This window comes from Rhinoraja longicauda, chromosome 44, assembly GCF_053455715.1.
Source record: "Rhinoraja longicauda isolate Sanriku21f chromosome 44, sRhiLon1.1, whole genome shotgun sequence".
Lineage (NCBI taxonomy): Eukaryota > Metazoa > Chordata > Chondrichthyes > Rajiformes > Arhynchobatidae > Rhinoraja > Rhinoraja longicauda.
The window spans coordinates 6,894,290-6,915,520 of NC_135996.1; the positions used below are offsets into that span (position 1 = coordinate 6,894,290).

Here is a 21,231-nt window from a genome sequence, read left to right on the forward strand (position 1 = left end):
GGCCCTTCGAGCCTGTACGCACCGCCATTCGATGTGATCATGGCCGATCATTCTCATTCAGTACCCCGTTCCTGCCTTCTCCCCATACCCCCTGACTCCGCTATCCTTAAGAGCTCTATCTCGCTCTCTCTTGAATGCATTCAGAGAATTGGCCTCCACTGCCTTCTGAGGCAGAGAATTCCACAGATTCACAACTCTGACTGAAAAAGTTTTTCCTCATCTCCGTTCTAAATGGCCGACCCCTTATTCTTAAACTGTGGCCCCTGGTTCTGGACTCCCCCAACTTCAATGATCATAAATTAAGGTGCAGCGGTAGAGTTACAGCGAATGCAGCGCCGGAGACCCGTGTTCGATCCCGACTACGGGTGCCGTCTGTACGGAGTTTGTACGTTCTCCCCGTGACCTGCGTGGGTTTTCTCCGAGATCTTCGGTTTCCTCCCACACTCCAAAGACGTTAATAGGTTAATTGTAGGTTAATTGGCTTGTAGGTTAATTGTAGGTTAATTGGCTTGGTAAATGTAAAAATTGTCCCTAGTATATGTGGGATAGTGTTAGTGTGCGCAGATCGCTGGTCGGCACGGACCCGGTGGGCTGAAGGGCCTGTTTCCACGCTGTATCTCTAAACTAAACAAGTGTAGGAAAATAACTGCAGATGCTGGTACAAATCGAAGGTATTTATTCACAGAATGCTGGAGTAACTCAGCGGGTCAGGCAGCATCTCAGGAGAGAAGGAATGGGTGACGTTTCGGGTCGAGACCCTTCTTCAGACTGAAACATTCTTCAGACTTCAAACCGGCAGACTGAAGAAGGGTGTCGACCCGAAACGTCACCCATTCCTTCTCTAAACTTATATAAACTTATCAATAAACTTCAATACATTCAAAACTCCGCTGCCCGTCTACTCACACACACCTCGATCCGTGACCATATCACCCCCGTCCTTTATAAACTCCACTGGCTCCCCATCCCCCAGAGAATCCAGTACAAAATCCTCCTCATAACCTACAAAGCCCTCCATAACCTGGCCCCATCCTACCTGACCGACCTCCTCCACAGGCACACTCCCACCTGCACCCTCCGCTCTGCCGCTGCCAATCTCCTATCCCCCCCACATCCGGACCAAACTCAGATCCTGGGGGGACAGGGCTTTCTCCATCGCTGCTCCCACCCTATGGAACTCACTACCCCAAACCGTTAGAGACTCCTCCACACTCACCACATTCAAAACATCACTGAAGTCTCACCTGTTCAGTACTGCCTTCAACCACTGAAGGTCACCGTGTCACCTTCTGTCTCCTTTCTCTGTTCATTTATTTATTTACTTATTTATCTATTTATTCATTTCCCTATGTTCTCAAAATCTCTGTAAAGCGTCTTTGAGTGTATGAAAAGCGCTATATAAATAAAATGCATTATTATTATTATTATTATTAAACTAAACTGAATTATTTCAGTCGACAGTCTGTGGTACTGAGCTCAGGTTGGGTCGTGTTAAAAGACACAACTGTCCCCATAAAGCCAAGCTGTCCCCCGAGTGTAAGTCTAGTTTAGTTTAGAGATACGGCGCGGAAACAGGCCCTTCGGCCCACCGGGTCCAATACCGACCAGAGATCCCCGCACACTAACACTATCCTACACACACACACACACACACACACACAAGGGACAATTTTACATTTATACCAAGCTAATTCACCGACAAACCTGCACGTCTTTGGAGGGTGGGAGGAAACCGAAGATCTCGGAGAAAACTTATGGGGTGAACGTACAAACTCCGTACAGGCAGCACCGGTAGACAGGATCGAACCCGGGTGTCTGGCACCGTTAGGCGGTAGTTCTACCCGCTACGCCATCCTACCGTCCCTGATTCTCCTGGAGTTGACATCTAACTGGCACAGAATTTATCAAACAAGGTTAATTGGCGTGTATTGATTTTTGTCAGCTATACCGCGTACACATGACATCCTAACGCCCTGCTACAGCTGTTGGGAATATCATAATCGATGTAACCACACAACACACAGCTGCTCCAACCAACTTTGTAAACATTGCAGATAAACACAAAAAGCCCGAGTAACCCAGCGGGTCAGGCAGCATCTGTGGAGAGCATGGATAGGTGACGTTTCACAGAGTGCCGGAGTAACTCAGCGGGTCAGGCAGCATCTGTGGGGAACATGGATAGGTGACGTTTCACAGAGTGCTGGAGTAACTCAGCGGGACAGGCAGCATCTGTGGAGAGAAGGAATGGGTGACGTTTTGGGTCGGGACCCTTCTTCAGACTGATGTTTCCACCAGTTTAGTTTTGCTTAGAAATACAGCGGGGAAACTGGCCCTTCAGCCCATCGAGTCCGCGCCGACCTGCGATGCCCGCTCATTAACATTATCCTAACACAACACACACAAGGGACAAGCTACCAAGCCAATTAATGTACAAAGATAGACACAAATTTCTCGAGTAACTCAGCGGGTCAGGCAGCATCTGTGGAGAACATGGATAGGTGACATTTCACAGAGTGCTGGAGTAACTCAGCGGGTCGGGCAGCATCTGTGGAGAGAAGGAACAGGTGGCTGAGAGTCAGGGGAGAGGGAAACGAGAGATGTAGATGGTGATGTAGAACAAATGAATGAAAGAGATGTAAAAATCTTTGGTGGAGGAAACAGGTCATTGTTAGCTTTGGCCTAGGTGAAAAGTATGGATAATGAGACTTTGAAACTGTACGACTTGGGTGGGGGAAGGATGGAGTCTGCAGTGCGTATGTGTGTTTGAGTGCCTGCGTGTGTGTGTATGTTTGCGTGTGAGTGCATACATGCGTGCGTGTTTGTGTGTGAGTGCATATGTGAGCATGTGTGTGTGCATGCGTGCGTATACGTATGTTTGCGTGAGTGCACATGTGCATGAATGCGAGCGTGTGTACGTGTTTGTGTGTGAGTGTATGTGTGTGTGCGTGTGTACGTACGTGTGAGTGCATATGTGTGAGCGTGCATGCGTGCGTGTACGTATGTTTGCGAACGTGAGTGCATATGTGTGAGCGTGCACTAGTGTGAGTGTGCATGTGTGTGAATGTACATGTGTGTGAGTGTGCATGTGTGAGTGTGCATGTGTGTGAGCGTGCACCTTGTGTGAGTGTGCATGTGTGTGAGCGTGCACTAATGTGAGTGTGCATGTGTGTGAGTGTGCACTTGTGCATGTGTGTGAGTGCATGTGTGTGAGTGTGCATGTGTGTGAGTGTGCATGTGTGAGTGTGCATGTGTGTGAGCATGCACTAGTGTGAGTGCATGTGTGTGAGTGTGCACTTGAGCGTGTGTGCATGTGTGTGAGCGTGTGTGCATGTGTGTGCATGTGTGTGAGTGTGCATGTGTGTGTGTGCATGTGTGTGCGCATGTGTGAGTGCGTGTGTAACGTGCACGCACCCTGGCCACCGCAGAGTGTGCCAGGCGGTTTAGGGGCAGGGTTGGCGGGTGAGCAGCTGACCAGTGAGTGAGTGCTTGTGTACACTGGAATTTAGAAGGATGAGAGGGGATCTTATCGAAACGTATAAGATTATTAAGGGGTTGGACACGTTAGAGGCAGGAAACATGTTCCCAATGTTGGGGGGAGTCCAGAACCAGGGGCCACACAGTTTAACAATAAGGGGTCGGCCATTTAGAACAGAGATGAGGAAAAACTTTTTCAGTCAGAGAGTTGTGAATCTGAGGAATTCTCTGCCTCAGAAGGCAGTGGAGGCCAATTCTCTGAATGCATTCAAGAGAGAGCTAGATAGAGCTCTTAAGGATAGCGGAGTCAGGGGGTATGGGGAGAAGGCAGGAACGGGGTACTGATTGAGAATGATCAGCCATGATCACATTGAATGGCGGTGCGTGCTGGCTCGAAGGGCCGAATGGCCTCCTCCTACACCTGTTGTCTATTGTCTATTGTGCTTGTTCGGTGCGGCAGGTTTTACTGGGATCTGGCCATGCTGCTGCTGATGGTGGGCAACCTGATCATCCTGCCCGTGGGCATCACCTTCTTCAAGGACGAGAACACCCCGCCTTGGATTGTGTTCAATGTGCTGTCGGACACCTTCTTCCTCATCGACCTGGTGCTGAACTTCAGGACTGGTATCGTGGTGGAGGACAACACCGAGATCATCCTCGACCCCCACATCATCAAGATGAAGTATCTGAAGAGCTGGTTCCTGGTGGACTTTGTCTCCTCCATCCCGGTCGACTACGTCTTCCTCATCGTCGACCTGGAGACCAGGGTGGACTCGGAGGTGTATAAGACGGCCAGAGCCCTGAGGATCGTCAGGTTTGCCAAGATCCTCAGCTTGCTGCGCCTGCTACGCCTGTCCCGCCTCATACGATACATTCACCAGTGGGAGGAGGTAAGCAAACGTTGGCGCAGGTAGAGCTGCTGCTGCCTCGTAGCGCTGGACACCCGGCTTCCACGGGCGCTGTCTGTACGGAGTTTGTACGTCCGTGTCCTCCCCAACGTGACCGGCGTGGGCTTTCTCCCAGGTCCTCGGTTTCCCCCCACACTCCAAAGATGCGCAGGTTTGTAGGTTCATTGTATAAACTGTCCCTCGAGTGTCCCACGGTGGCGCAGCGGTAGAGTTGCTGCCTCACAGCGAATGCAGCGCCGGAGACCCGGGTTCCATCCTGACCACGGGCGCCGTCTGTACGGAGTTTGTACGTTCTCCCCGTGACCTGCGTGGGTTTTCTCCGAGATCTTCGGTTTCCTCCCACACTCCAAAGACGTGCAGGTATGTAGGTTAATTGACTGGGTAAATGTTAAAATTGTCCCTAGTGTGTGTAGGATAGTGTTCGTGTGCGGGGATCGCTGGTCGGCGTGGACACGGTGGGCCAAAGGGCCTGTATCTCTAAACTAAAGTCAACTAAAATGCAAATAAAAACTGCCTGATTTGTACTTTTAAAGCACAACCTAACTTCAGCCACTACAAATGGGCCCCACGGTGGCACAGTGGTAGAGTTGCTGCCTCACGGCGCCAGATTCTGACCACGGGCACTGTCTGTATGGAGTTTGTTTGTACCTTCTCCCCGTGACCCGCGTGGGTTTTCTCCGGGTGCTCCGGTTTCCTCCCACACTCCAAAGACGTAGGTTAATTGGCGTCGGTAAAATTATAAGTTGTCCCTCATGTATGTGTGTAGGATAGTGTAATGGGCCTGTCCCAGTTACGCGATTTTTAAGGCGACTCAAAGTCGTAGCTAATCGCCGACATTTTCTTTTACCCTATGACAATGACCACGACAATGACCACGACAATGACCACGACAATGACCACGACAATGACCACGACAATGACCATGACAATGACCACGGCAATGACCACGACAATGCCGAGTCAGGCCGATACAAGTGACTTTTTTAATGAAACTTGCACCTGGCTAAGAGATTGCACCGTCTTCGGAAACATCGCGAAATTCACACGCTTCCCTGACCGTCAACGACCACGATTTCTAAATGGCTGACCCCTTATTCATAAACTGTGGCCCCTGGTTCTGGACTCCCCCAACATTGGGAACATGTTTCCTGCCTCTAACGTGTCCAACCCCTTAATAATCTTATACGTTTCAATAAGATCCCCTCTCATCCTTCTAAATTCCAGTGTACACAAGCCTAGTCGCTCCAGTCTTTCAACATACGACAGTCCTGCCATCCCGGGAATTAACCTGGTAAACCTACGCTGCACGCCCTCAATAGCAAGAATATCCTTCCTCAAATTTGGAGATAAAAATGCAAATTCAAATAAACACTGCCTGATTTGTACTTTTAAAGCACAACCAAACTTCAGCCACTACAAATGGGCCCCACGGTGGCACAGTGGTAGAGTTGCTGCCTCACGGGGCCAGATTCTGACCACGGGCGCTGTCTGTACGGATTTTGTTTGTACCTTCTCCCCGTGACCCGCGTGGGTTTTCTCCGGGTGCTCCGGTTTCTTCCCACACTCCAAAGACGTAGGTTAATTGGCTTCAGTAAAAGTATAAGTTGTCCCTCGTGTGTGTGTGCGTAGGATAGTGTAAGTGTGATCGGTGTGGACCTGTGCAAAACTGTCTGGTTTGTGCTTTTAAAGCGCGACCAAAATGTAAAGAAACATTGAAAATAGGTGCAGTAGTAGGCCATTCGGCCCTTCGAGCCTGCACCGCCATTCAATATGATCATGGCTGATCATCCAACTCAGTATCCCTGCCTTCTCTCCATACCCCCTGACCACTTTAGCCACAAGGGCCACATCTAACTCCCTCTTAAATATAGCCAATGAACTGGCCTCAACTACCTTCTGTGGCAGAGAATTCCACAGATTCACCACTCTCTGTGTGAAAAAATGTTTTCTCATCTCGGTCCTAAAAGACTTCCCCCTTATCCTTAAACTGTGACCCCTTGTTCTGGACTTCCCCAACATCGGGAACAATCTTCCTGCATCTAGCCTGTCCAACCCCTTAAGTTTGTAAGTTTCTATAAGATCCCCCCTCAATCTTCTAAATTCCAGCGAGTACAAGCCGAGTCTATCCAGTCTTTCTTCATATGAAAGTCCTGCCATCCCAGGGATCAATCTGGTGAACATTCTCTGTACTCCCTCTATGAGCAAGAATGTCCTTCCACTGCAATTGGGAGATCCTTCAGCCCCTCTGCCCGTGCTGGCTGTCTATGTCTCCATGGCAGGGCAGGCTGGGCAGATCTTCCACCCTGACCGTCTCTCTCGCTGTGTTGGGCAGATCTTCCACATGACGTACGACCTGGCCAGCGCGGTGGTGCGGATCGTCAACCTGATCGGGATGATGCTGCTGCTGTGTCACTGGGATGGCTGCCTGCAGTTCCTGGTGCCGATGCTGCAGGACTTCCCCGAAGACTGCTGGGTCTCCATCAACCACATGGTGGTGAGCCGGGCTAAAGTCCACTCAAACTCTAATGAAGGGGGGACAGGCCAAAAGAAACAACGCGGGACGGGCAGCGTCCGTGGAGAGGGGTGACGTTTCGGGTGGACACCCTTCTTTCAGACTGAGAGTCCGGGGAGAGGGAGACACAGAAATAAGGCAGGGCAAGGTGCTAAGACGAGACATCAAGGGAGATGGGGTTGAAGGAATGTGTCGGAAAGATCTGCAGATGCTGCTTTACACCAAAGATAGACACAAAATGTCTAGTGAGTAATGCGTAACTCAATGAGTAACTCAGCGGGTCAGGCAGCATCTGTGGAGAACATGGATCGGTGACGTTTCACAGAGTGCTGGAGTAACTCAACGGGTCAGGCAGCATCTGTGGAGAACATGGATAGGTGACGTTTCACAGAGTGCTGGAGTAATTCAGCGGGTCAGGCGGCATCTGTGGGGAGAAGCAACGGGTGACGTTTTGGGTCGAGACCCTTCTTCAGACTGATGTCAGGGGAGGGGGAGGTACAGAGATAGAATGTAGTCGGGGACAGTAAAGACTGGTGGGAGAACTGGGAAGGGGATGGAGAGAGGGGGAAAGCAGAGGATACTTGATGTTAGAGAAGTCAATGTTCATCCTGCTCCATCCCCCCCCCCTTCCCAGTTTATCAGCCTGAAGAAAGGTCTCTTTGACCCGAAACGTCACCCATTCCGTCTCTCCAGAGATGCTGCCCGACCCCGCTGAGTTACTCCAGCATTTTGTGTGTCCATCTGAGAAAATGTACAATAGATCATCAGATGGACACAGAATGCTGGAGTAACTCGGCAGGACAATAGACATTAGACAATAGACAATAGGTGCAGGAGGAGGCCATTCAGCCCTTCGAGCCAGCACCGCCATTCAATGCGATCATGGCTGATCACTCTCAATCAGTACCCCGTTCCTGCCTTCTCCCCATACCCCCTCACTCCGCTATCCTTAAGAGCTCTATCCAGCTCTCTCTTGAAAGCATCCAACGAACTGGCCTCCACTGCCTTCTGAGGCAGAGAATTCCACACCTTCACCACTCTCTGACTGAAAAAGTTCTTCCTCATCTCCGTTCTAAATGGCCGACCCCTTATTCTTAAACTGTGGCCTCTTGTTCTGGACTCCCCCAACATTGGGAACATGTTTCCTGCCTCTAATGTGTCCAATCCCCTAATTATCTTATATGTTTCAATAAGATCCCCCGTCATCCTTCTAAATTCCAGTGTATACAAGCCCAATCGCTCCAGCCTTTCAACATACGACAGTCCCGCCATTCCGGGAATTAACCTAGTGAACCTACGCTGCACGCCCTCCATAGCAAGAATATCCTTCCTCAAATTTGGAGACCAAAACTGCACACAGTACTCCAGGTGCGGTCTCACCAGGGCCCGGTACAACTGTAGAAGGACCTCTTTGCTCCTATACTCAACTCCTCTTGTTATGAAGGCCAACATTCCATTGGCTTTCTTCACTGCCTGCTGTACCTGCATGCTTCCTTTCATTGACTGATGCACTAGGACACCCAGATCTCGTTGAACTCCCCCTCCTCCTAACTTGACACCATTCAGATAATAATCTGCCTTCCTATTCTTACTTCCAAAGTGAATAACCTCACACTTATCTACATTAAACTGCATCTGCCATGTATCCGGCCACTCACACAACCTGTCCAAGTCACCCTGCAGCCTTATTGCATCTTCCTCACAATTCACACTACCCCCCAGCTTAGTATCATCTGCAAATTTGCTAATGGTACTTTTAATCCCTTCATCTAAGTCATTAATGTATATCGTAAATAGCTGGGGTCCCAGCACCGAACCTTGCGGTACCCCACTAGTCACTGCCTGCCATTCCGAAAGGGACCCATTTATCCCCACTCTTTGCTTTCTGTCTGTCAACCAATTTTCTATCCATGTCAGTACCCTACCCCCAATACCATGTGCCCTAATTTTGCCCACTAATCTCCTATGTGGGACCTTGTCGAAGGACGGGCAGCATCTGTGGAGAGAAGGAATGGGTGACGTTTCGGGTCGAGGATCGTCGTCAGCAAGGAGCAGGTGACAGTGAAGCTTGCAGAGATAGCCTGTAACTATGAGGATGTAACGAGGAGAATCGACTCTTTGAGCATTGCAGGTACAGCAGGCAGTGAAGAAAGCCAATGGAATAACAGGTATAACAGGTATAACAGAGCTTTATTTGTCGTTCGGCACCGAAGTACCGAACGAAACTACATAGCAGTCATAGAAAAAAAGAACACAAGACACATAGCCCCAACACAAACGTCCATCACAGTGACTCGAAACACCCCCTCACTGTGATGGAGGCAACAAAACTTCCACTCTCTTCCCCCCGCACCCACGGACAGACAGCTCGTCCCCGACCGACCCGCACAGTCCCCGCACCGGGCGCTGAAACGTCCCGCGGCTGAACCGGGCGATGAAAGGCCCGCGACCAAGCCTTGCACAGCTAAGTCCAGTGGCCGAGCCGCACCGGGCGATGTAAAGTCCCGTGGTCGAGTTGCACCAGCGATGTTAAGTCCCGTGGTCGAGCCGCACCGGGCGATGTTAAGTCCCGCAGTCGAGCCGCACCAGCGATGAAAAGACCCGCAGCCGAGCCGCACCGGGCGATGTTAAGTCCCGTGGTCGAGCCGCACCGGGCAATGTTAAGTCCCGTGGTCGAGCCGCACCGGGCGATGTTAAGTCCCGTGGTCGAGCCGCACCAGCGATGTTAAGTCCCGCGGCCGAGCCGCACCAGGCGATGTTAAGTCCAGCGGCCAAGCCGCACCGGGCACTGTAAAGTCCAGCGGCCAAGCCGCACCGGGCGATGTTAGGCCCCGCAGCCGAGCCGCACCCCGCGCCGTGAGGAAGAGAAAAGTCCCCCCCCCCCCCCCCCACACCCACCACCCCCTCCCACACATACACAACCAAAAAAATATATAAAAACCATCCCAACACCGACACACAACAAAAAAAAAAAAAAGGAAAAAAGACGAACAGACTACTAGTGAGCCGCTGCCGTTAGGCGCCGCCACTTCCGTTGGCCTTCATAACAAGAGGAGTTGAGTATAGGAGCAAAGAGGTCCTTCTGCAGTTGTACAGTTCTGCTGCCCGTAGCCGATGCACAGCATGTGGCTCATGGCCTTGAAAAGGGCGTGAGAATACTGTCTCCCCCACGAGTCGTTCTGCCGGGACCGCACCTGGAGTACTGTGTGCAGTTGTACAGGGCCCTAGTGAGACCGCACCTGGAGTACTGTGTGCAGTTGTACAGGGCCCTAGTGAGACCGCACCTGGAGTACTGTGTGCAGTTGTACAGGGCCCTAGTGAGACCGCACCTGGAGTACTGTGTGCAGTTGTACAGGGCCCTAGTGAGACCGCACCTGGAGTACTGTGTGCAGTTGTACAGGGCCCTAGTGAGACCGCACCTGGAGTACTGTGTGCAGTTTTGGTCTCCAAATTTGAGGAAGGATATTGAGGGCGTGCAGCGTAGGTTTACTAGGTTAATTCCCGGAATGGCGGGACTGTCATATGTTGAAAGACTGGAGCCGCTAGGCTTGTATACACTGGAATTTAGAAGGATGAGAGGGGATCTTATTGAAACGTATAAGATTATTAAGGGGTTGGACACGTTAGAGGCAGGAAACATGTTCCCAATATTGGGGGAGTCCAGAACCAGGGGCCACAGTTTAAGAATAAGGGGTAGTCCATTTAGAACGGAGATGAGGATAAACTTTATCAGTCAGAGAGTTGTGAATCTGTGGAATTCTCTGCCTCAGAAGGCAGTGGAGGCCAGTTCTCTGAATGCTTTCAAAAGAGAGCTGGATAGAGCTCTTAAGGATAGTGGAGTCAGGGGTATGGGGAGAAGGCAGGAACGGGGTACTGATTGAGAATGATCAGCCATGATCACAATGAATGGCGGTGCGTACAGGCTCGAAGGACCGAATGGCCTCCTCCTGCACCTATTGTCACTCTATTAGGGGGCAGTCAGACTGGTCAGAGAATTAGGAAGGGAACGGATGGAGAGAGAGGGGAAGCAAGGGGACGGGGAGGGGGAGATGATGAGAATGTTTTGGGTCGGGACCCTTTGACAGGAGGGTCCTGTCTTGGAAGACGCTGTCGAACTAGTTTGAGTTCCTTGTTTCTCACTCATCGGCGTGGAAGGGCTAGAGGGGCCGAGTGTCCTGCCCAGCTGAGGGTGGCACTGGGGTGATGGGGTAAAGCGAGGGGTGTCTCTGATACTAACAGGACTGTCTCTTGCCCCATGTTCCTGCCCCGCCCCCCCACCCGCGGCAGAACGACTCGTGGGGGAAACAGTATTCTCACGCCCTCTTCAAGGCCATGAGCCACATGCTGTGCATTGGCTACGGGCAGCAGGCTCCCCGGGGCATGACCGACGTCTGGCTCACCATGCTCAGCATGATCGTGGGCGCCACCTGCTACGCCATGTTCATTGGCCACGCCACCGCGCTCATCCAGTCCCTCGACTCGTCACGCCGGCAGTACCAGGAGAAGGTGGGTACACGGGGAGGTGGGGGTGGGGGAGTGGGATGGGAGGGAGAGAAAGAGGGAGGGTAGCGGGGAGAGGGAGGGTGAGACGGCAGGAAGCATGGAGGGTACGTGATGGGGGCGGGGGTTGGAGAGAGGGGTAGGAGAGGGAGAGGAGAGAGGGAGAACAAGAGGGCGAGGGAGTGGGCAAGGGGGAGAGAGGGCGAGAGAGTGGGTGGGTATGTCGACCACCCTGCCCGGTCACTGTGACCCCCTGCTCCCCCCCCCACACAGTACAAGCAGGTGGAGCAGTACATGTCCTTCCACAAGCAGTGGGTGGGTGGGAGTGGGTGGGCGGGCGGTGGGTGGGTGGTCAGTGGGCTGTGGGTGGGTGGGTGGGCGGGCGGTGGGTGGGTGGGTGGTCAGTGGGCTGTGGGTGGGCGGGCGTTGGTTGGGAGTGGGTGGGCGGGCAGTGGGTGGGTGGTCAGTGGGCTGTGGGTGGGTGGGCGGGCGTTGGTTGGGAGTGGGTGGGCGGGCAGTGGGTGGGTGGTCAGTGGGCGGTGGGTGGGTGGGTGGTCAGTGGGCTGTGGGTGGGTGGGTGGTCAGTGGGCTGTGGGTGGGTGGGTGGTCAGTGGGCTGTGGGTGGGTGGGTGGGCGGGCGGTGGGTGGGTGGGTGGTCAGTGGGTGGGTATGTGGACCACCCTGCCCGGTCACTGTGACCCCCCCCTGCTCTCCCCCCACACAGTACAAGCAGGTGGAGCAGTACATGTCCTTCCACAAGCAGTGGGTGGGTGGGAGTGGGTGGGTGGGCGGGCGTTGGTTGGGAGTGGGTGGGCGGGCGGTGGGTGGGTGGTCAGTGGGCGGTGGGTGGGCGGGCGGGCGGTGGGTGGGTGGGTGGTCAGTGGGTAGGTATGTCGACCACCCTGCCTGGTCACTGTGACCCCCCCTGCTCTCCCCCCCCACACAGTACAAGCAGGTGGAGCAGTACATGTCCTTCCACAAGCTGCCGTCGGAGATGCGGCAGCGGATCCACGAATACTACGAGCACCGCTACCAGGGCAAGATGTTTGATGAGGAGAACATCCTGGGAGAGCTCAGCGTGCCACTACGCGAGGTGAGAGACACACACACACACACACACTCCCCACTAGGGGGTTGCCAACTATCCCACTCCCAAATACGGGACAGGGTGACGTCACCGCCCCGCGCCCCACGTGACCTCACCCAGCCAGCGGCCACGTGCTCCCGCTCCACCAATGGCGGCTGCCCGGGCCGGGAGGTGGGTTGCTACGCAACCTCCGTTACACGACCTCCGGACCTACAGCGTTCAGGCCTACAGCGTCCGGGCCTACAGTGTCCGGACCTACAGCGTTCAGGCCTACAGCATCCGGGCCTACAGTGTCCGGACCTACAGCGTTCAGGCCTACAGCGTCAGGGCCTGCAGTGTTCAGGCCTACAGCATCCGGGCCTACAGTGTCCGGACCTACAGCGTTCAGGCCTACAGCGTCAGGGCCTGCAGTGTTCAGGCCTACAGCATCCGGGCCTACAGTGTCCGGACCTACAGCGTTCAGGCCTACAGCGTCAGGGCCTGCAGTGTTCAGGCCTACAGCATCCGGGCCTACAGTGTCCGGACCTACAGCGTTCAGGCCTACAGCGTCAGGGCCTGCAGTGTTCAGGCCTACAGCATCCGGGCCTACAGTGTCCGGACCTACAGCGTTCAGGCCTACAGCGTCAGGGCCTACAGTGCCCCCCGGGCCTAATACAGGACAAGAGCGGTCCCATGCGAGACAAACAAATTTAACTCAAAATACAGGATGTCCCGGCTAATATGGGACAGTTGGCAACCCAACTCCCCACACGCACACACATACACTCCCCACACACACACACCCACACCCACTCCCCACACACACACACACACCCACACTCCCCACACACACACACACCCACACCCACTCCCCACACACACACTCCCCGGGGCTTCAATTCTGCCCCTATCATAGAGTGACAGAGTGATACAGCGTGGAAACAGGCCCTTCAGCCCAACTTGCCCACATCGGCCAACATGCCCCACCTATACTAGCACCACCTGCCCGCTTTAGGCCCATATCCCTCCAAACCTGTCCTATCCATGTACCTGTCTATCTGTTTCTTAAACAATAGACAATAGGTGCAGGAGTAGGCCATTCGGCCCTTCGAGCCAGCACCACCATTCAATGTGATCATGGCTGATCATTCTCAATCAGTACCCCGTTCCTGCCTTCTCCCCATACCCCCTGACTCCGCTATCCTTAAGAGCTCTATCTAGCTCTCTCTTGAATGCATTCAGAGAACTGGCCTCCACTACCTTCTGAGGCAGAGAATTCCACAGATTCACAACTCTCTGACTGAAAAAGTTTTTCCTCATCTCAGTTCTAAATGGCCTACCCCTTATTCTTAAACTGTGGCCCCTTGTTCTGGACTCCCCCAGCATTCAGAACATGTTTCCTGCCTCTAACGTTTCCAACCCCTTAATAATCTTATACGTTTCGATAAGATCCCCTCTCATCCTTCTAAATTCCAGTGTATACAAGCCTAGTCGCTCCAGTGTTTCAACATACAACAGTCCCGCCATTCCAGGAATTAACCTGGTAAACCTACGCTGCACGCCCTCAATAGCAAGAATATCCTTCCTCAGATTTGGAGACCAAAACTGCACACAGTACTCCAGGTGCAGTCTCACTAGGGCCCTGTACAACTGCAGAAGGACCTCTTTGCTCCTATACTCAACTCCTCTTGTTATGAAGGCCAACATTCCATTGGCTTTCTTCACTGCCTGCTGTACCTGCATGCTTCCTTTCAGTGACTGATGCACTAGGACACCCAGATCTCGTTGTACGTCCCCTGTTCCTAACTTGACACTGTTCAGATGATAATCTGCCTTCCTATTCTTGCCACCAAAGTGGATAACCTCACACTTATCCACATTAAACTGCATCTGCCATGCATCTGCCCACTCACACAACCTGTCCAAGTCACCCTGCAACCTCATAGCATCTTCCTCACAGTTCACACTGCCACCCAGCTTTGTGTCATCTGCAAATTTGCTAATGGTACTTTTAATCCCTTCATCCAAGTCATTAATGTATATTGTAAATAGCTGCGGTCCCAGCACCGGGCCTTGCGGTACCCCACTGGTCACTGCCTGCCATTCTGAAAGGGACCCATTTATCCCCACTCTTTGCTTTCTGTCTGCCAACCAATTTTCTATCCATGTCAGTTCCCTACCCCCAATACCATGTGCTCTAATTTTGCCCACTAATCTCCTATGTGGGACCTTGTCGAAGGCTTTCTGAAAGTCGAGGTCCACCACATCCACCGGCTCTCCCTGTCAATTTTCCTAGTTACATCCTCAAAAAGTTCCAGAAGATTAGTCAAGCACGATTTCCCCTTCGTAAATCCATGCTGACTCGGAACGATCCTGTTGGGATAGTCCCAGCCTCATCCACCCTCTGTGTGAAATAGTTACCCCTCAGATTCCATCAAATCTTTTCCCCTTCACCTTGAACCCATGTCCTCTGGTCCTCGATTCCCCTACTCTGGGCAAGAAACTCTGTGCCGATCTTTTCCTGTCATGATTTTATACACCTCTATAAGATCACCCTTCATCCTCCTGCGCTCCAGGGAATAGAGACCCAGCCTGCTCAACCTCTCCCTGCAGCTCAGGCCATCTAGCTAGACCTGGCAACATCCTCGTAAATCTTCTCTGTATCACAGTGTGCAGTAAAGAACTGCAGATGATGGTTTAAACCGAAGATAGGCACAGAAAGCTGGAGTAACTCAGCGGGACAGGCAGCGTCTCTGGAGAGAAGGAATGGGTGACGTTTCGGGTCGGGGTCTGAAGAAGGGTCTCGACCCGAAAAAAGTCACCCATTCCTTCTCTCCAGAGATGCATCTACCCGATCTATTCCTCTCATGGTTTTGTACACCTCTATAAGATCCCCCCTCATCCTCCTGCGCTCCAGGGAATAGAGTCCCAGTCTACTCAACCTCTCAATAGACAATAGGTGCAGGAGGAGGCCATTCGGCCCTTCGTGTCAGCACCGCCATTCAATGTGATCATGGCTGATCATTCTCAATCAGTACCCCGTTCCTGCCTTCTCCCCATACCCCCTGACTCCGCTATCCTTAAGAGCTCTATCCAGCTCTCTCTTGAATGCATTCAGAGAATTGGCCTCCACTGCCTTCTGAGGCAGAGAATTCCACAGATTCACAACTCTCTGACTGAAAATGTTTTTCCTCATCTCCGTTCTAAATGGCCGACCCCTTATTCTTAAACTGTGGCCCCTTGTTCTGGACTCCCCCAACATTGGGAACATGTTTCCTGCCTCTAACGTGTCCAACCCCTTAATAATCTTATACGTTTCGATAAGATCTCCTCTCATCCTTCTAAATTCCAGTGTATACAAGCCTAGTCGCTCCAGTCTTTCAACATACGACAGTCCCGCCATTCCGGGAATTAACCTACGCTGCACGCCCTCAATAGCAAGAATATCCTTCCTCAAATTTGGAGACCAAAACTGCACACAGTACTCCAGGTGCGGTCTCACTAGGGCCCTGTATAACTGCAGAAGGACCTCTTTGCTCCTATACTCAACTCCTCTTGTTATGAAGGCCAAGATGCCATTGGCTTTCTTCACTGCCTGCTGTACCTGCATGCTTCCTTTCAGTGACTGATGCACTAGGACACCCAGATCTCGTTGTACGTCCCCTGTTCCTAACTTGACACCGTTCAGATGATAATCTGCCCTCCTATTCTTGCCACCAAAGTGGATAACCTCACACTTATCCACACTAAACTGCATCTGCCATGCATCCGCCCCTCGAGTCCTGGCAACATCCTCGATTCCCCTGCTGTGGGCAAGAGATTCTGTGCCTATTCTCTGGAGTTCGCTGGTGGGCGCGGACTCGGTGTTGCCATAAGGGCGTGCATCTGTCAAAACTAAAACTAACAAACGACACTGGGTGCCCGCAGGAGATCGTGAACTTCAACTGCAGGAACCTGGTGGCCACCATGCCGCTCTTCGCCAATGCCGACCCCAACTTTGTGACGGCCATGTTGACCAAGCTGCGTTTCGAGGTGTTCCAGCCCACCGACTACATCGTGCGGGAGGGCACTGTGGGCAAGAAGATGTACTTCATCCAGCACGGGGTGGTCAGCATCCTCACCAAGGGCAGCAAGGAGACCAAGCTCTCCGACGGCTGCTACTTCGGAGGTACCTGCACCCTGCTCTCCCCACACCCCCTCTGTACCCTCCCCCCACCTCTACCCTCAACCTGAGCTGCACCCTCTCCCCACTCCCCCTGAGCGGCACCCCCCCTCTCCCCCTGAGCTGTACCCTCTCCCCCCACACCCTCACCCTGAGCTGTACCCTCTCCCCACTCCCCCCTCACTGCACCCTCCCCTCACACCCTCACCCCTCACTGTACCCTCTCCCCCCTCACTGTACCCTCTCCCCATTCCCCCTGAGCTGTACCCTCTCCCCACTCCCCCCTCACCCTGAGCTGCACCCTACCCCCACTCCCCCACCTCTACCCTCTCGTCCCCACACCCTGAACTGCACCCTCCCCTCTCCCCCTGAGCTGCTTCCTCTCCCCTCTCACCCTGACCGCCACCCTCTACTCTCCCCCTCACCCCCTTCTCTCTCCCCCTCTCCCCGACTACCCTCTCCCCTCACCTCAACTACGCTCTCCCCTCCCCCTCACTACCCTCTCCATCTCCCCTTGACTCTCCTCCCCCTCACCCGCTCGACCTACTCCCCTCTCCCTCCCCCCTTGACTACCTTCTCCCCTCCCCTCACCCTGACTACCCTCTCCCTCTCCCCTCCCCCTGACTACCCTCTCCCTCTCCCCTCACCCTGACTACCCTCTCCCTCTCCCCTCCCCCTGACTACCCTCTCCCTCTGGGGAGGTGAGGGAAGGGGAGGGGATGGGGAGGCTGGAAGACAGACGGTGTGAGGGGGTTGAGGGGAGGGGACGGTGGAGGTGTGGGGAGGTGAGGGGGGAGGGGGTGGGATGGGGATGTGTGGAGAGAGGAGGGGAGGGGGGACGGTGTGAGGGGGTGGCTGAGAAGAGACTGGAAGGGGAGGAGAGGGGAGTGGCAGGGGAGTGGAGGGGAGGGGTTGCTGGAAAGGGGATGATGTGATGTGGAGGGGAGGTGAGGGGGCTGTTGTGAGGGGGAGGGGTAGTTGGGAAGGGGAGGGGAGGGAGCTGGTGTGAGGGGGAGGGGGGAGGGGGATGGTATGAGAGAGAGGGGAGGGGAGAGGAGGGCAGGAGAGGGGGCGGGCAGCAGAGTGCAGTGCTGGGGATGGGAGGGGGGCAGGGGGCTGGTGAGAGGGGGAGGGCTGGTGAGAAGGGGTGGGCAGGGGAGTGGTGTGTTGGGGAGGGGGACGGGTGGCTGGGAGGGGGAGGGCAGGGGGCTGGTGAGAGTGGGTGGGCAGGGGAGGGGGTTGAGGGGAGGGGGCAGGGGTGGCTGGGAGGGGGAGGGCAGGGGGCTGGTGAGAGGGGGTGGGCAGGGGAGGGGGTTGAGGGGAGGGGGCAGGTGTGGCTGGGAGGGGGAAGGCAGGGGGCTGGTGAGAGTGGGAGGGGAGGGGAGTGGAGTGTTGGGGATGGGAGGGGGCAGGGGTGGCTGGGAGGGGGAGGGCAGGGGGCTGGTGAGGGGGTGGGCAGGGGAGGGGAGTGTTGGGGATGGGAGGGGGCAGGGGTGGCTGGGAGGGGGGAGGGCTGGGGGCTGGTGAGAGTGGGTGGGCAGGGGAGGGGGTTGAGGGCAGGGGAGTGGTGTGTTGGGGAGGGGGAGGGCAGGGGGCTGGTGAGAGGGGGTGGGCAGGGGAGGGGGTTGAGGGGAGGGGGCAGGTGTGGCTGGGAGGGGGAAGGCAGGGGGCTGGTGAGAGGGGAGGGGAGTGGTGTGTTGGGGATGGGAGGGGGCAGGGGTGGCTGGGAGGGGGAGGGCAGGGGGCTGGTGAGAGGGGGGCAGGCAGGGTAGTGGAGTGTTGGGGATGGGGAGGTGTGTGGGTCAGTGGTGGGTCTCAGCCCTCTCTCCTCTCTGCCAGAGATCTGCCTGCTGACGCACGGTCGGAGGACGGCCAGCGTGCGTGCGGACACGTACTGCCGCCTGTACTCGCTGTCGGTCGACCACTTTAACGAGGTGCTGGAGGAGTACCCCATGATGCGGCGCGCCTTCGAGACCGTCGCCATGGACAGGCTCAACAGGATCGGTAAGGAGGAGCGTTGGTTCTGTCCATCCACCTCGTGATCCTGTACACCCCTACCCCCACCCTCCTGCGCTCCAGGGAACAGAGTCCCAGCCTGCCCCTCAACCTCTCTCTCCCTGTAGCTCAGGCCCTCGAGTCCTGGCAACATCCTCATAAATCTTCTCTAGCTTAACCACGTCCTTTCTATAACAGAGTGAGCAAAACTAAATTCAATGTTCCAAGTGCGGCCCTAATGAACGTCTTGTCCAACTGTAACAGAACCAGGGTTGTTGCCAACTGTCCCGTATTAGCCGGGACATCTCGTATTTTGGGCTAAATTGCTTTGTCCCCTACGGGGACCGCCCTTGTCCCGTATTAGGCCCGGACACTGTATGCCTGGACACCGTAGGCCTGGATGCTGTAGGCCTGGATGCTGTAGGCCCGGACACTGTAGGCCCGGATGCTGTAGGCCCGGATGCTGTAGGCCCGGACGCTGTAGGCCCGGAATGTGTATGCCTGGACACTGTAGGCCCGGACACTGTAGGCCCGGAATGTGTATGCCTGGACACTGTAGGCCCGGACACTATAGGCCCGGACACTGTAGGCCCGGAATGTGTATGCCTGGACACTGTAGGCCTGGACGGTGTAGTCCCGGAATGTGTATGCCTGGACACTGTAGGCCTGGACGGTGTAGGCCCGGACACTGTAGGCCCGGACACTGTAGACCCAGACACTGTAGGCCCGGACACTGTAGGCCCGGACAGTGTACACCTGGACACTGTAGGCCCGGACATTGTAGGCCCGGACACTGTAGGCCCGGACAGTGTATGCCTGGACACTGTAGGCCGGACACTGTAGGCCCGGAATGTGTATGCCTGGACACTGTAGGCCTGGACGGTGTAGGCCCGGACACTGGATGCCTGGACACTGTATGCCTGGACACTGTAGGTCCGGACACTGCAGGCCCGGACACTGTAGGCCCGGACACTGTATGCCTGGACACTGTAGGCCCGGACAGTGTAGGCCCGGACAGTGTAGGCCCGGACACTGTATGCCTGGACACTGTATGCCCGGACACTGTATGCCCGGACACTGTATGCCTGGACACTGTAGCCCAGGGTCCGTTGTAGCCCCCGACAGTGTAGGCTCCGGGCGGCCGCCTAACGGAGGTTGCATAGCAACCCGCCTCCCGGCCCCGGGCGGCCCGCTGTTGGTGGAGCAGGAGCACGTGGCCACTGGCTGGGTGAGGTCATTGTGGGGCGCGGGGCGGTGACGTCACCTTTGTCCCCGTTATTTGAGAGCGAGGAAGTTGGCAACCCCTAAATATGACATCCCAACTCAGTACCCTCACTGATGAAGGCCAACGTGCCAAAAGCCTCCTTGACCATCATATCTACCTGTGACTCCACTTTCACGGAACTGTGTACAAGCGCTCCTCGACCCCTCTGCTCTACAACACTCCCCGTCTACCTGTGATGTACCTGTGCTCCTAGATCCCTCTGCTCTACAACACTCCCCGTCTACCTGTGATGTACCTGTGCTCCTAGACCCCTCTGCTCTACAACACTCCCCGTCTACCTGTGACGCCACTTTCACGGAACTCTCTCCTCTCTCCCCTCCTCTCTCCCCCCACCCCTTCCCCTCCCCCCCCTCCTCTCCCTCTCTCCCCTCCTCTCTTTCCCACCCCGTCCCCCGTCCCCTCCCCCCTCGTCCCTTCCCCCCTCTCTCCACCCGTCTCCTCTCCCTCTACCCCCGTCCCCTCCCCTCCCCTCTACCCCTGTCCCCCTCTCCCCCCTCTCTCCCCCCCCCTCTCCTCTCCCCCCCCCTCTCTCCCCTCTCCCCCCCCCCCCCCCCCCGTGCCGGTCCCAGGCAAGAAGAACTCTATGCTGCTGCGCAGGGGGGGCTCGGCTCGTTGTCGGGCTCCATCACGCTGCGGGACAAGGAGATCATCCAGCAGATCGTCAAGCACGACCGTGAGATGGCGCACATGCTGCAGGAGCGGCAGCTGCAGGAGCTGCGGGCCAAGCCGCTCATCTGGGCGCCGCTGGTGCAGGGGCCGCTGCAGACGGCAGCCGCCACCACCTCGGTGGCCATCGCCCTCACCCACCAGCACAGCCTGCCCGCCGCCATCTTCCTGCCGCTGGGGGGTATGGGCAACATGGGCGGCCAGGGCACACTCGCCACCCGGGCCGGGACAGGGGCAGGGGCAGGCCCCACTGGGCCCGGGACAGACCCCACTGGGCCCGGGTCAAAAGCCCGGCCTCCATCGCACAGCAGGCCGGCCCCAGCCCGGGACAGACCCCGGGTTCAAAGCCCGGTCTCCATCGCACAGCAGGCCGGCCCCAGCCCGGGACAGACCCCACTGGACCCGAGTCAAAGTCCACTGGGCCCGGGTCAAAGCCCACCTGGGCCCAGGGTCAAAGCCACTGGGGCCCGGGTCAAAGCCCACTGGGCCCGGGTCAAAGCCCACTGGGCCCGGGTCAAAGCCCACTGGGCCCCGGGTCAAAGCCCACTGGGCCCGGGTCAAAGCCCACTGGGCCCGGGTCAAAGCCCACTGGGCCCGGGACAGGCCCCATTGGGCCCGGGACAGGCCCCCTCACCCCTGGCCAGACCCCCCTCACCCCGGGCC

The 21,231-nt window shown here is 55.6% G+C and overlaps 1 protein-coding gene across 1 annotated transcript; it reads left to right on the top strand.

Annotated features, from left to right (window-relative positions):
* Positions 1 to 3,380: 3,380 nt before the first annotated feature.
* Positions 3,381 to 21,230, top strand: LOC144612357 (potassium/sodium hyperpolarization-activated cyclic nucleotide-gated channel 4-like; the record flags this gene model as incomplete). Its single annotated transcript, XM_078431931.1, is given in 10 exon segments — positions 3,381 to 3,478; positions 3,935 to 4,364; positions 6,715 to 6,876; positions 11,182 to 11,400; positions 12,341 to 12,487; positions 16,388 to 16,628; positions 18,462 to 18,626; positions 20,472 to 20,513; positions 20,516 to 21,007; positions 21,052 to 21,230. Coding segments are annotated over 10 exon segments (2,175 nt in total), but the record flags the coding sequence as incomplete, so codon positions are not given.
* Between the last annotated feature and the right edge of the window lies 1 nt (position 21,231).